This window comes from Miniopterus natalensis, chromosome 8 (genome assembly GCF_054644295.1).
Source record: "Miniopterus natalensis isolate mMinNat1 chromosome 8, mMinNat1.hap1, whole genome shotgun sequence".
Taxonomy (NCBI): Eukaryota; Metazoa; Chordata; class Mammalia; order Chiroptera; family Miniopteridae; genus Miniopterus; species Miniopterus natalensis.
This window is the reverse complement of record NC_142088.1, coordinates 15525172-15541900: the sequence shown is the minus strand read 5'-3', so window position 1 is coordinate 15541900 and position 16729 is coordinate 15525172. Positions and strand designations below refer to the sequence as shown.

Below are 16729 nucleotides of genomic sequence, written 5' to 3'. Positions count from 1 at the left end.
TGACAATCACAAAGTCATGAGTGGGTTCAGTTTTACTTAGAAGCCCTGTCATAACCTTTCCATCTCAGGCAATATGTCACTCATAATGAACTTTTGTTATTCTTATAATATACACACATTTAAAATATTTTGAAACCTTGTATTATAAGATATATAGAAGGCTATATCTTAGGATTATAGATATAAGTAATTGATCAATGAACTATAACTTGAAATTCTTCTGCTATCAGATTTACCAAATGCACTCCTAACATAATCTACGAAAACCATATTTAAGATTTACTTGGTCATCATATATTTATGTACCCAATAAATTGTGGGTAACTGAAGATCTGCATGATAATAAATGGGAAAACTTAGTTAATTTTATGACAAGGCATGCAGGCTACCAGAAGATCAGTAATAACTTGTGGTTGAAATGTGGTCCCAGAGAAGCCTGTGTAAGTAAAAGAGATTGTCTAAAAGCTGTGTTGAGATATAGGGCTGTTCTATGACTGCATATCCTGCTTCTTAATGTGACCTTGAGCTTCATCTGACTATGATAAAGCTCCAGTCCCCAGTCATGTGATTAACTAGTTGTGAAGAAAAAATACTGTATAAATAAATTCATAATAAGACTCGTAATGAAGGCCTTAGTTTCTGTTTCTGTAAATTGAGATGATCTCCAACAACCTCTAGCTCAAAAGGGGATGATACTACATGGCATAGTCAAAGGAGAGTAAACAGACACCTACTTCTTGCATTTATGTATGCCACAGATTTTAAAGAATAATTTTAAATATTAGTCTACCATGCAGATCACAAAGAGAAGCAAGAAACTGCTCAAATGCTCATGAGAGAAGAGATAGAAGACTAGCCCCCCGCCCCGCCCCAGCCCAGCGGAGGTACATGGGCCGCCCTCTCGGGCCAAGCAGGGCTCTGTCTATGCAGGTCCGGGCTCTCTGCTTCTCTCTGGTTCCCTTTCTTAGACACATTCAAATTCAGAGGAACTAAACACTGAAGTACATTTCCCTTAAAATCCCTGTCACACAATTTCAACCTAACTTTTTAGTTGCCTTTTGAAAACTTCCCAAGAAAATTTCCAACAACTCTTGTAAATACCACATTTACTATGATGCCATTCTTGGTGCCCAAACCTTCTCCCACTACGACCCCCAGGTTATTCGGACCTTTGTTTTGACCTTGGTGCCAGCTTTTCTTTATAGTCATTTTTACACAGTCTTATTCCTCCCACTGTTTTGTGCTTCCCTTGATGAACTCCTTTTATACTTTACACTTTAACCGCGTGTTAGAATATGTGTGTGCATGTGTGCACATGTGCATAATAAAAATTTAAGCTCAGATCGCTCTCCTGATATTAACCCAGTGTATCCACTGTCCTACCAGACATCTCCACACTTGAATGCCATACTGTTACACACTCAGCCTGTTCAATATGTTCCTCATCTCTGTACCCCTCAAACCTATTTCCCCCCGAGGTCAGTAAATGGCAACAGCGTCCACCTACTTTTCCTACTCAGAAACTACGGTGTTATCCTCATATGTTCCTCTTCCTCATTACCTACCTTTAATCAATCAACAGTCCAGCACATTCTCCCTTTTAAATATCTTTGGAATCTAACCACTTCTCTCCATTTCCAGACCCAATGCCATAGCACAACTCACCGTTACCTTCTCCAGGGTTTACTGGAGCAGCTTCCGCTCCCGGTCTGGCATCCCTCCAAACTAATCTCAGAGCACTTAGTGAAGCGAAGGGGCTGCATGCACTAGGCACTGGCTTCCCTTAAATTTTAGATTGTTTTACCAGTGAATACTGTAACAGGAACCCATCACACAGAAAGAGATAGTACAGAAAGCGGACCCAATTTTAATTTTGCAAACTAAACGATCTGTACATTCTATTCTCTTAAAGTCTCATTCTATAGACTAATTCTGTAGACATTTGCTTAAGCTTCTCCCAGGATACAAAGTGACATTGCCAAGAATCCCAGAGTAAGTTATGTTCACTGGGCCAGAATCCTAGAATGAAAATGTGAATATAGTGCTCCATAATTGTTTTTTTGTTCTCCTAGTACTGTTTACCCAGTAATTTCTCCAGGGCGCTTAAAAAAAAACAAACAAACAAATACCACCCATCTTCAAATGATAACAATTTACTGCATTTACTTTGACAGAATAAGGTTTACATTTAGATTTTAAAATGTGTATGTTCTTTCATAACTATATATTTTTCAAGCTGAGACTCGTATGTCGGCTTGCTTTAGTTATAGCAAAGTATCAGAAGGCCTTGCTGTGTCATAAATTAGGTGTTACTACATATAAATCAGGCCTGCTTTGTACATGGTGATAAATGGGGTGGGATAAGCCATTCACTCTTACTGTCATTCAGACGGCCAGGGATGTAGCTGGCCTTGTTTCTCCAAATTAGTTTTATTATGGAGTTCTGCCATAATAGCTGGACAAATGGGATGAACTCAGATCTCATAGACCAAAACAAATTTAGAAGCTAATGCTCTTTTCTCTTCCCAGACTATTGCATTTGTAATTTACATGGTCTCAAATAGTGAAAATAAGTCTGACTTAAAAATAAGAAAAGTAGCAAAAGTCTTTGCTTCTGAAAGATACAAGGGTTATTTACAACTCAGCCTCCAGAGAACTAAAGAGCAAACAGCAGAGGAACAGAAACCGGAGCCTACAGACTTAAAATGCAATAAGTGAATACGTTTTATTAGTGGTCCTTTCACCCTGTGCTGGTGTAGGTGGCACTCACTGTCCAATAGCTGGCTGACACACCGCCGTTACCGATACGTGATGTCTTCAATGCGCTGCGTTTCCACGGGACACTAGCATCAACCGAAGCTACTTATTATAAACTTCTACATGGTGACTCATAATTGTAGCTGGATTATGCACATATTGGAAACGTGGCTGGCAAGGCCTACTGATATTAATGAGCCACATGACCACGGCAAGGAAAACACATACCCTTTATTATCTTGCTCACTTTTGCTGGTTATATTTTTTGAACTGGGCTAATTGTGCCATGTTTTCTGAGCCTGATACAGGAGCACAACATAGCAAACCCAAGCATATTGTAAAATACTTCATCTTAAAAAAAGAAACCACATCATTAAGACAGTTTACACTGGATGGAATGATATGCTAGTAAGTTTTTATATAGCCCAAAAGTCACCATGCCATCTCAAGCTCTTCAGTGTTAAATTTTCTGTAGGTTGGAAACTGTGAACCATGATAAATTACTCTAAGACAGCGATTTGCAACCCTTTCCATCTCATGGCGCACATAAGCTAATTACTAAAATTCTGTGGCTCACCAAAAAAATATATATTTTTTGCCAATCTAACAAAAAAAGGGTGTAACTCTGATTCATTCATACCAGACAGCAATTATTGTGTTGGTTGTTGTCATTTTTTAATTTGACAGTCTAAGAGGAAAGAAGTCAGTGCCCCTGATTTGTGGCACACTGGTTGAAAATCACTGCTCTAAGGATTCAAAATGAGCATGTTCTTAAAGCTGAGAGATATTATCTTGAATATGGTGGCTGGTCTCTCCAGATGATGATTAATAACAATTTTTTAAAAAGCTAAATACATTTTAATAATTAAGGCAGAAAATGTTTTTAAGCGTACTATAATCTAAATAGATAATATTATGTGTCCATTTTAGAGTTCCTATTAAGAGATATTATACCATACAGCTCATCTTTATTTCAAAAGAATTAGGCCATGACCCACTTCACATCTCAAAGGCCCGGGAAAGCTACTAGTGTTCTTCCTGGGGGGGAAAGTGATGTGGTCCCTTCACTCATGCCTGAAACAGAGCTGTCCTCATGCTCATTAGGTGATCAAGTGCTCACGGTTCTTAGCTATCACCAGACATGTCAAAACACTGAAGAAGAAGGCAGAAGCCTCTGGTAGCCTGGAAAATGTATGAGCGATACAGGATAGCCAAACCACCATTTGTTAGGATGACTACAAAGTGATTTATCTGGCTAAGAGTTTGGAAAAACATGAGTCATTTGCTGTCCCAGTTTTTTTTTTCCCCTTGAGTGTTATCAAATGGTAGTAATATATATGCATGTTACAATCAAATGCAAGTAAATAAATAAGGTGGGGCAGGGAGACAAAGAATAGACCTTTTGAAGGCCAAAATCTCAGGTTACTTACATTGTTGCAGTAAGGCAAGGAGAATATGGTGGCAGGTGGAACTGCAGCAAACGTCCCTGAAGACTCGGGAAACTTGTTGGCCAAGGCCAAGAAACTGCAAATAGTTATGCATGTCTCATTCCTAAGGGTAGACAACAGGAGTTCAGATGTTATTGTAAATATATCACTTCACAATGGATAGAGTTGGGACTGTGCGGGAAGCTTGATGCCTCATGCTATAGAATTATCAGTAAAGGGATAAGTTAGTCCTGGGTTAAGCACCTAAGAGAAGCAGCATAATCTCCAGGACGCTCACTGAATTTGGAAGATATAATAAAATGACAACTTATCGTTGCAAACATTTGGATATCACGTCCAGAGCTTCCAGTACTGATAACTTCATATTACTCATGATGAGTCAGCTCAGGGTTTTTAAATAGAAAGGAATCAGAAAACAAAGTATAAACACTGGAAATTACATTCTGCAATAAGAAATGAGTGTGGAGATAAAGTGCTTTAGAAATGGGCAAAGCATTCCATCAATTAGGAAGGGAATTTTTATCTAAAGTCCACACTTATTTAAATCAAGTATAATATAACAGGACTCTTTAGAAGATCTCATTAGAATTTATCCATTTCTTAAAATTTCTGTAGAAAAACTTTGATTCCAGGTTATTTTCACCGTTACTTAATGTTGTATTTCTCTTCCCCCCTGATGGTCTAAGTGAGTTACTTCGTTTGGGATCATTCTGTTTAAAAATTATAACAAGCAAATCATTACTTATAAGGGATATCTCTGGAACATTATTTTTTGTTATCCACTATTTAAAAAAAAAAAAAAAAAAAGGGCTGCCTTTGTCTGTTCAGGCTACTGGGCTCTTACAACAAACCACCACAGGCTAGGTAGCTAAGAAACAAGAGAAATGTATTTCTCACAGGTCTGAAGGCTGGAAGTCCAAGACCAAGACGCCAGCATGGTCATGTTCTGGCGCAGGTCCTCTTCCCGGTTCGCAGCTGGCGTCTTCTCACTGTCACAGGGTGGAAGGAACTAGGGAGCTCTGTGGGGTCTGTTTATAAAAGCATTAAAGCTATTTATGAGGGCTCCACTCTCATGACCTAATCACCCCAAAGGCCCCACCTCCTAAAATCATCAAACTGACATTAAGATTTCAACACATGGAATTTGGGTGGGTACAGGGTACAAACATTCAGAAAAACCTATTGACTTGCTATTTCCCTGTATTAATGGGGCTTATCCATCAAATGCTGAATAAACATCTTTAGAAAATAAAACACTGAACTACGTATATTTGGAATTAGATTCTAGTTCTAGCTTTTTCACTCATTTGTGGTGTTATCAACCAAATCACAACCAGCCTGAACCGGTTTCCTTATCAATAAAATAAAGCATCAGATACCCTACACGATCCATGAGAACTTGGAGAGTGAATTAGATAAAGCCAGTCACAATTGTGCTGATTTGTAAATCACTTGTGAAGAAAAAAAAAAGGGCATAGTTAAAACTCACATATAGGTTCTGGTTGCATTCAATTACTTACACTGAAAGAGACTGTAATTTAAATTAGTTCATCAGAATTGTGACGGGGGAGGAAGGACAGGCACTGAGTGAGTGACACAACACGCTGTGTAGAAAAGAGAGGGTGGGACAGAAACACGGCTGATGAGGCCACAGATGAGGGGAGGGCGAGAAAAGCTGGAAGGAAATGTGGACGACTCACAGGACATAAGGAGGAAAAACAGAGAAGGGAGGGAAGAAACACAGGGAAGCGAAGGCCGCCCCCCCCCAGCCTGGGACATTTCGCTTCCACCGTCCGCATCCACTTCTGCTCCGAGAGCCAACCGCCCTAGGTCCCGGTCCCTGCTTTGGAACAGGGAATGTTAAAGATGGAAACTTCTCCATCACTTACAAGAGCTGTGCTGGCCATAGCCTCTTACAGCTTTTAAGCGCACCAACCAGAAGCAATATGTGCACGCGGGGCACTGACCCACTATGGGCTTCACTCCCTTACCGTCTAAAATTCTCCAACTTCCCCATCAAGGGGTTTCATGGGGCCCTCCCAGTGGAGACGGCTGCTCTGTCCCAGTCTCCATCAGTTGAGGTAAAATGACAGCACCGAGTGACTCTTCAGTCATTAGCTTACTTAAGGCCCAGGAGAGCCCCCCCCCCCCCCCCCCCCCCCCCCCGCTTACCTTCCTTTTTTACCTTCGGTTCTTCCTGGAGCACTTTAAAATCTTGCTCCTTTGCGTATGTTCCATTTGGTGAGATAACCAGGGTCATACAGCTCTTTTAAGGGATTCCAGAACAAACAACTCAGCACCAATATGGGCAGTACCTGCTTCACTGTTTTGAGGGATCTGTCCCCTGCCTGACAAAATTTCAAGTTAGAGGCAGTCGGTGTGATCCAGGAATATTCTAGGGTGATAGAGCAGTAGTGAGGGCAAAAAGGCAAAAACTAACGTTTCTTTTTCTCAGACTGGGCCTGTTTTTCTTTTCCAGGACCTCCCCCTACTTTTGCCCGTTTTCGTATGGATTATGGGCACTTTATCTTCTTTGTTAATTCCTCCCATCTCCGTTAGGCTCGTTTATGGAAGAACACCTCCCCTTTCAGTTTTTGTGTCTAATCCCAGAAAAGCAGCAAAATTTATTTTCACCAATTGTATCCTAATTTGTACCTTAGTGAGAAGTTAAAATAATCACACTGGGGACTGTTAGTGGAGCTATTAATAAAACATGAAGGTTTTTTGGAAGTTTAATGGGTCCATCTTAGAAACCCCCATAGTAAGAGGTAGAGTTGCTAAAACGCTAAATGAACCTTAACCATGTGGCTCACACCCCAAGGAGAGCCCTTTGACTTGAGCACCTTGATAAGAAGATTTAAATAATTTACCATTTCTCTGACCCTATTGAGATAGAAAAATCAAGAACATATGGCATGCTTTTTTAAAAAAAACTTTTTATTTTGCTCTTGTCAATACTATAACCAAGACAATTTTATAAATATTTATTGCTGATGTTGAAGGGATCCCTTATAAACTTAATACTAGAAAGTAATTTATTAAATGCTTGCACTTCCCCTCCCCAAGTTAGTATTTTGAGTTAAAGATGGTCAAGGAAGTAAAATTTCATTTGAATTTACAGTATCTTTCATTCTGTGTGGCTGTGGAAGTGAAATTCCTGGGAAACATGGCAAGGACCCATGAAATTCTGTGAATACTTATGGGCAAAGAAGAGCTCCCAGGACTCTCTTAAATGGCTGGTGGACTTGCAGCGGGCCTGGGGGTGAGCAAAGAGCTGACGCTGAAGAAAGGCGAGACTGCAAATTCGCAAGTGCCCTTCGGCTCGGGTTAGGTAACGGGACAGACTTCCCGTGTTAAGACAAACTTCATTTGTAAAATCTGAGGAGAGCATTATGACTCTCATATTGTGGTCTCACACAAAGCTGAACAGACCACCACCTATCTGCCCATGTGACTGAACCATCACTATGACTTACACTTTAATCTTGGTTTGACTCCTACGAAATGCTGGTTCCTAAACAGATGGTGGACATTACTTGGACTGTTTGTGTAATTTGCTGTGTACTTTGGAGCAAGTCACAACTATTTTCCCTTAGGTCTCACTTTTTTCCTTCTATAAATAGGGGAACAGGCTCTGAAATGTAGACCTCTTAGGTTTGTTTCAAGGGCAAAATAATATAAACTTTCTGGAGAGATAAGAGATGTCATCCTTAACAGATCGTGGGACACCTGGTGCTCTGCCTGGTGGGCTACAGGGCAATGGAGGGGATTACGGACACCACACACATCCCAACCTCTGGTCGGACAGTGTAACGCACACACACAGTGGCCATGACAACGACTTCCACAAGCCAGATGCTAGTCAACAGTTTAATCTTCTGCATTTGCAAGATGTTTGTGTACAGAATTTTCACCAGAAAGTTTTTATAGCAAACTTTTATGTCAGAAGTTTATTTTATTGGTAAAATATTAAATAATATACAGAATTAAAAACTGCACTTACACTTCTGAGAAGAAATAAATCTTGGACAAATTATATGCTTGTTCCTGAGATTCCCTAAATTTATTCCAGTAGCTGTGCACTCAGACAGTACAAACCTTTATAATATAATCCTTTTCACAAAGTATTACAAAGTTTCTGCAGCTTTTTAGTGGTACACACATACAGACACACACTCACACATGCATATACAACACTCATACACGTATACACAGTACCCACACACATGCACCGAACATGTATGTGTGTGCATTAAAAACAAAGAAAATACAAGTCCCATCGTTTAGTCTGCAGTGATGTCGGAGGTCTCCAAACTGGTGTATAGCAGAGTGACTTGTCACACAGCTGCAAAGACTTTCAGTATTTCCATAGTAAACCTCATTTTCTGAGGTATGGTAATTGAGCCTTAAAAAAACTACATTACACTGAGCAAACCTGACATACAAGGTCTGGAATTTCAATTTTACATATATATTTATATATATTTCTTTTTTAAACAATAGCTTTATTTTCCCAAATTATTAGTTTGAAAAAAAATGAGGTTTACTGGTTTGACCTATTTTTATTTTTTGCTTCTACAACTCAGAATATCCTAAAAACTGTCAAGCAATTAGTTTTTAAAGTAGTCTAATTACCTTTGGTATTGTTAAAGAAAAAAAATCTAAAATGGCCAAGACACATACTGTACAAATGCAGTAACTGCCTTTAAGAGAAATGCCAAAGAAATGTCATCTTTTAACAAAATATGTATTTACATTACAGCAGTTTTACTACAGGGACACAGGTATAAAAAAAGAAAACCAACAAACGGCATATAAATATGTATGATACGAAAAATACTTCTTACTTAAATTTGTATGAAAACAGGAGTGCTCCAAATATTTCTTAAAAATTTTCTCCAATAAGTGATAGGCAAGTGTTTAAAATTGAGCTAAGTGCTTTGTTTTCATTTTAAAGTTCATTGTCAAAAGGAGAAAATTGAAATAAAAAATATTAGGTTCTTAATTTAAAACACTGAGCAAGGGTCTAAGAAGAAAATTCAGTCTCTTTCAGCTTTAGGACACACTTCTCAGGCAAAAGATTACTGCTTGCAATGGGAATTTAGCCTAAATCAAGGTGCCGTGAGATAAGATCAATGGTTTACATATTCTCTGATTTTTTTTTACTGTGAAGTGTTTTTCTCTTTGCTTTTTGTGTCCTTTAACTAACACACCATGATTTTCAAGGGTTTCTTTTTTCATTAACTAACGAAAGAATAGGTCAGAAAGCAAACAAACAAACAAAATAACCATAGTTTTTAAGACTTCAAGGAAAGTATTGCACTTGTACAGAAAGAAAAGAAAAATATCTTTTAAACTAAGTAGCAGAAGCAATCATCCTAGAATTGCAAATAACACATGGTCTAAAAGGTCCAACTATTAAGGGCAAATATGGAGCCTGGAGAGCCCCCTCTAAACCTGGAATAATATAATAGTAATGTTAAAGCATTTTTTCCCAACTGGGAAAGAGTTAAGACTTTAAAACTTTAACATCTTCCTAAATACTTGCAAAAATTGTTTAATCTCTCATAATATACACTTTAGGAGGAAAACCAAATCAGAACACAAAATTCAACAAAAAAGGAAGGCAAACATACCATATGATGATTACATAATCTCTGAAGTCCTATTTTAGGGACCCAATATTTGAAAGTGAAAGTAACACCGAGGTTATATACCTTACCATTTTTAATCCAACTACTTTTCTTTTTAATATAAAACTACACTTGAGTATAAAAATATGTCAGCAGATTATACAGCCAACAAAAAAAATCACACACAAAAAATTAAGACTTAAGAGACCCATGACTCTGAAGTAAGAATTGACCTAATCTTCAAACTAGCAGGGGGAAAAGACAGGTGGGGAAGTCCAAAGTCAACGATGGAAGAGACAGGGACAGAGGGAGGAGAGGGGTGGAGGAGGGGAGACAACATTTAAGAAGAGACAACGCGGAGGATTTTGTTACGCAGAAGGGGAAATGATTTATGTTCAACATCTGAGAGTGCTTGACAGTCAATTTTTTAAAAATCACAGTTTCAGAAACTGAACTACTTAAAAAAAATAAACAAAAGACAACAACAAAAACAAAACCCAGGGTCCTTCCCTTATTACAGTGTATTCAATTTCTAAAATTCATCTCCAGTAAATTAAATTAAGTAGAATCCTGATAAGTGCATAGCAGGGGATTCAGGGACCTCCACCCATCGGAGAGGCTCTTCTTGCTGTGTGTCACTTGAGGTAATCGGGAGGCCCAATCAATGCAAACTGGCTGACCTGTGCCTGCATGAAGCTCTATGCTATACTTAATGTGGTTTAGCAGAGGGCCTCTAAATTTTATGTTGTATTCACAATAAAAAGGACATCGCAGAAAACGAGTCATTCACATACCCTTCTCTGTATGGGATAAAGGTTAATTCACAACAAATTTATACAGAAAATATACAAATGCAATGTGATGGGGGGGAAAAGCCTCATCAACAGAATTAAGATCTTACTCCTAAGAGTGCATGTGAAAAGTACCCACAAACTTACAGTACAGCAAGAGAAAACTAAAAAGCCAGAACCAGAATGTTACATAAAAACCGCAGGGAAATCTCAAAATTTTAGGTTTCTGCAAAAAATGTAAAAATATTTAAGGTGTCATTATTTGGCCTAGCAATCCGCTATGAAAAAGGAAACACGAGCATATCACAGCTTCTTGGTCACATGACATTTGCTTTGTATAACAAGCAGCTTATTATTATTATTATTATTAGTTTTAAAAAGCTGTCATATCCTAACACATTCCTTGCAAGTAATACGCAGCCATGGTGGGGAACCATCTGAGATTGTGCTGTGGAGAACAGCAGTGTGATACGACTGCTCAGTTTTGTTTTGTTCAAGGAGAATGAGTTACCTGCTTCGTTACATTATTCCATTAAACATTAACAGATTAGAAGACAGAGTTTCTAAGACTAGTGCAATGCTAGTCATTAGATGAAATTCCAAAACAATGCTTTGTTTTATTGAGCAAAAATTCCACTAACAAAGTCTTGCATGATATCAGAACTTATTTTTCCTTAAACACAAAACAAAACACATACCATAATGCAATTCACAGCTGAACTTTCCATCTACCTCCTGTGTCACCTGCATAATCTTGTAACGGGATTCAGAAATACTATCTAACTAAAAAGATATTAAAGTCTGGTTTCAAAATTTCCTTTGACTTTGCACAGATGGGCTGAAACGGCTTTGTATTGGAAATTCTTCGAACAGCGTTGCCCTAAAAACACGAGGATAAATTATATAGTGCTCAATTTTAAGTGATTTTTAAAAATACATAATAAAAGTGTTGCAGAGGTACAACAGCTAATCAACACTCTCAATGCGTTTTTAAAAGGCACCAATATAAAAACATTTCCTAAGTATTTAATACATTAGATTCAGGATCTTAAAGAGACCAGTTACTGTATATTTTAATTATTTTGCAGAAACTGGAGGTTTAAAAACATTTCTAAGATAACTTTCATATATACAAACTACAATTTCGCTGCCACTCTTTTTTTTCCTGTGCATTTGTGGAATTTCTGTTTCAGAACAGGAGTCATGAAATAGTACTTACTAAAATAATACATAAACTACAACTAAAGATGATCAGAGATGTAACATCCTTTTTTGTAAAATGAACAATTTAAAGTTTAAAAATAACACGGCCAGTACCTCATAATCTAGGTTCTGTCTTGAAGCTACGGGGCAGACAGTTTTTTGTTTGTATTTTTGCAGACTTTTCTTTTTCTACCTTAAGGAATCATTTTGGAGATAAAATGAATTAACATTGGGAAGTAAACAGACCAATTTTCACCAAAATCCCTTCGCTGATGTAACTTTTGTCAGACGTGTACATAAACTATCATAATGACTTCCCGGTGGTTCTGTGAGGTGTGCGACTGAGACACAGGACAGTATCAAGTTCACCAAAATATTCTTGTCTTTCTCCACTTGCCAACGGGTAACAGTCCCTCATTTCTTTTCTGCATCTTCCTGTCCAAAAGTAACCCGTTTCTTTCACTTGGGAGGCTGTCTCAGATCAGCTTAAAATCTACTTTTTTCACTGATTACTTTGATGGTTTCTGAAGTAGATAGTAAAGACCCGGCTTTCAATAGCTCCAAGGAGTCCCAAGGACACAGGAGCAACCTCTGCTCTTTCTCAGCACCGGCGGGCAGGGAGGAAGGTGCTGAGCGCTCAGGTACCAAGAGCAGTTAACCCTCCCTATGTTCTTGCAACACACCTCACCACTCCAATGGCTTCTTTTCACGATTTTTCTTTAAAAGGACGTGTGTGGACACACGCTTGTACGTGTGCAGAAGAGATATTCCCTACTTTGCAGCCAAATCTAAATCCTGGTCTCCCATTCTCCCACTTTGTCCCTCCAGAAAATTCTCAAAGGAATGCGTCAACTCGGGCTCGCCTGCCGTCTGCGTCCCGCTCACTCTCTCTCTGGAAAAGGGCCCGATCAGCGGCTGAGGGCTGTTAGGGAGAGGTCGCAGGCTTCGCCAAGGGCTGGGGAGAACACTCTGGGCAAAATTAGGGCAAAGCAATGTGATGAATTTCTGAATTTTTGCCAAAATAGAAAACACAGAGACTCACCCATTTTCATGCCCCTCAACTACTCTGTTGTAAACTCTCACCTGAATTAACTGGCATACACCTGTCATATAAAACTTGATTTATCTGGTGTCTGACCCTCACACTGATTTTGAGGTGCTACCTCCTTGCTTACCTCCTTTGTGAGGAGGAATCTGCAGATACAGCACCCAGGTGTCCCGGAAAGCACGGTGTCCACAGGAGTTCTTCCTAGCCTGCACACCTGAATGGGCCTTGTCCTCATTTGTCCCGGTCACACCCTGAGCCATCTTTACCTCTCTCTGTGCCTCATGTCACGAGGCTAAGAAAGCACAAGCATACGCTTGTAGCAAATGCGCTCTCATGACTTCTAAGTCCCTTCAATAAAACGGATTCCTAAAAAGATGAAACCAGAAAAGGAGGGTGCAGGAGCCCTGTCTTCTTGGGGTATACTACACAACTCTTTAGATCCACCTAAATTCAGTGTTATCTCAGGGCAGGTACATAATTGTTCACATTAAAAAAAACAACCACCATAAGCAGGAAGAAAATTTATAGAAGACACCAGCAGTTCACACAGAGCCAAAGTTATAAACATACTGAATGCCATCCAACTGTTTCTTTAAATTGCAGTTAAACACAAAATCACTGATTTAAATGATTTGCCTACCACCAAAAGGAAAAACAAAATCAATTACTTATGTGTGGTTAGGGTGGGAGGCATGAGGGAGTCTCAAAGACACGCTTTACCTTCGAATAAATTGTTCGTTGATACTGTACCGAGGTACCAAAGCATGCGAGAGAAAAAAAAGACAGTGGGCACTCTATTTAAAACATTTCACAGCTCTGCTTTGGTGCTTCTCTTAGATTTAAAGAGACAGTTTGGACATTTCTCCAAATACAATTACAACAGGGGCTAGTAGAAGGAGCTGCGTTGCAACCGTTTCTGCTTAGCTGCTGAGCTCCGGCTTGCTGGGGCCTGGAAGTTGCTAGAAAACGAGCAGAGAGCAGCGTTGAGGCCAGAGTGGCTTATCTGTCCGTAGCCCCCTAGTCTTGCTAATTCTCACACATTCTGTATTAAGAAACATAGTTTCTGCACCCAACTTAATGATACTTTTTTAGAGCAGCTATCAGTTACTGCTAACAGATTTCACAAATGGTTATCAGATCCTCCAGGCACGGTTAGGCTTGCCCTCTCCCAACACGGGCAACGAGTTCTGCCTCCAAGTACCCCCCACCCCCCGCCCCCCAAATGCCTTGAATCACTCTCACTGGGTGGCTTCCCTCTAAAGCTGCAGGACTGCGAAGCACAGAGCACCTGTATACGCGAACTTACAGCCTGCACGTGAGCTGTGGTAACGTGTACTGATTACGAGAAGAGAAATTCTGCACTGAGGAGCTGAGATCCATTTCTGACAAGGACTTATCAATAGCTGAATGTTTCTGAGACTGGAAGTGTGCAGGATACAGTCGCTGTCACTTGGAGGTTAGGTCGCATCCTACACTCCCAGAAGGGTAAAAATAAGCTTTGTTGTTTTTGTTGTTGTTTGTTTTATAGCTATAGTCCAATGGATAGGTAACAAGTCCCCTTTCCTCACACCCAAAGTGGTAGATGTTATTATTGAAGAAATACTAGAATAGATAGCCCTAGTTCCATAGCCTTACGGGGTTCACGTTACACATTCGGGTCAAATTAGCAATCGCTCCCCGGAGAGTTTGAAAGAAAGAGCCTGTAGCACGGGACGTGAGACCTTCCACTGGAAGAGTAAAAGATGAAAGGACTATGGACAGAACACTGGGTGGTCACAGCTTGAAAAACACAAGTGAAAAGAGGAATATACCAGAAAAGGGATTTCTGAGTGGTTTTTTTCCCCCCTACTGTTAGCCTAATTATATTTTTCTGCTGACTGGTTAACACTGATTAAATGCTGATAAAGTGACAATCGTAAGCATACTTTGAGAAACAAACACGTATACTACGCGGCCATCACATTTCAACGTTAAAAGAAAAAACTTCCCAAGCAAATTTATGAAAAGTAGAGGTCCCTTCTGGAAACTACCAACTCCCTCTTAGCCACTCTTAGACCATATGTTATTCCAAAAACTAGATAAAAAATACTATTCATTAAAGGTGTTAAAAGTAAGGCTGCCAGGGTGTCTATAAAATGCCAGTCATCAAAACTATGGAAAAACAGTGCTTAAGTTTAGAAAAATAAGATCCCAGGACCTCGGATGTATTGGAGGTGCCCTAACTTCCTGTAGTTTAAAAGGTTTGCTATATGGTACAGTGTATAACATACTGTGTTATAAATTCCATAGGGGAAGTAAACATAGAACCCACGACAACAACCCTTCCAAGGAGCTATCACTGAAAGTAACAATGTGTTTCTGTTCCATGATCTCTAGAGGAAAAACAAAACAGTTTACATTTTGAAAGAAATTCTTCTTTGAAGCGTTAAATTACTTATACCATTTTAAACTGCGAAAGTCCCACACGGGGACTTTCCTGCTTTAGATCATAATCCTGAACATCTGTGGCAAATCAGAATCTCTTAGGTGAATCTATGCGAATCAATCGATTTTTTTCCAAAGCACGATATGCCTTCTATCTATGTGTGGCAGAAATGAACTGCTCTTAAAATTCCCACAAAATAAGCCAAGTAATCAAGAAACAAGATTCCCCCGTCCCTGTCCCTTCTGTTGCTTCCTAATTGCAATTAGGCAGAAAGACACTGCGTCCACAAAATAAGAATTAATGACAGTAATGTTTAAAAAAAAAAAAAAAGGTATGTCAACATCTTAGGGAAGGTGGGATTGTAAGTGCAGTACTTCTTCATGTGCAGTTTGTTACTTCATAGGGGTCCCCTTTGGAATGAAAGGCCTAGTGGAATGTGTGCTCCCCTCGAACAATGTGTGATGAAAACTCGTAACGGTCCTGGCTCCTGTAGCCACAGATGTTGCATTCCAGTGGGTCCCGGTAGCCGTGGCAGCCCATGTGGATGGTGTACATGACGTGGTCCAGGAAAAGGACCCGGCAGTGCTCACACCTAAAGGCCCTGATCTGTTCTCCTTCTCCGTTGAAGACTTTGTAGATGTCCTTCAGGGAGCCCTTCGGGGCCTTGGTGGCATCCAAAGCCTTGCCCTCCTCCTTCATGTAGGCTGGGCTTTGTTTCCTCTTGGGATTTAAGGCAGGGTTTCCTTGGTAGGACTGGTGGTCATCGTGGCTGCTTTCCGAGTCAGTGGAATCCAGGCAGCTATTGCTGGGAGAGGCCTCTCTTTCCTGGGGTCGACTCTTTGGTCTGATGAGAGAGATGGGGCCATCCATGTTGTTCTCGTGACTATCGGAGGTTTCCCTGCTAATGGGTCTTTCTATCCTATTTGGATGATAGACCTGAGAATAAGCTGAGCTTATCACTGGGGCCACCTCAGCGATTGTGCTTGGCGGGTGATGCATGAGAGGGTGAAGGGCCTCAGCTCCAAGGTAGGTGATTGCATTGTTGATGGCTTGGTCCATCATGTGAGACTGCATCAGCTCAGCCTCCTTCTCGTACGTTAAGTTCATGTCAAAGTGAATGTCTGGGTAGCTGTATCGCATGAGCTTTTCCCCTGAAGAGAGAGAGGGGAAGGGAGGCAAAAAGGAAAGAAAAGAAAAAAAAAAAAAAGACACAACAAAATGAGTGGTTGGATTAAAAACGTAAAAGTACAAAGCTAACGAATCAAATCCATTTTCTGTAACATGGTATATTTTACTCTTTAAGTGTTTAGGCTGTTTAATTCTGCTGAGGCTCACAGACCCTCTAACCCTGCAAAGGGGACTAGTAATAAAAATTTCACAAGCCATTTGTACTTCTTCTAATGCCATCGTGAAAATGCATCCAG

The 16729-nt window shown here is 39.8% G+C and overlaps 1 protein-coding gene across 1 annotated transcript in view; it reads right to left on the bottom strand.

Annotated features, from left to right (window-relative positions):
* Positions 1–12840: 12840 nt before the first annotated feature.
* Positions 12841–16729, bottom strand: part of IKZF2 (IKAROS family zinc finger 2) — a 134966-nt gene continuing 131077 nt past the window's right edge. The window contains exon 8 of the mRNA XM_087819606.1: positions 12841–16456. Within this exon, the coding sequence (XP_087675732.1) occupies positions 15732–16456 (725 nt within the window). The 3' untranslated portion in view covers positions 12841–15731. The remainder of the gene's footprint in view (positions 16457–16729) is intronic.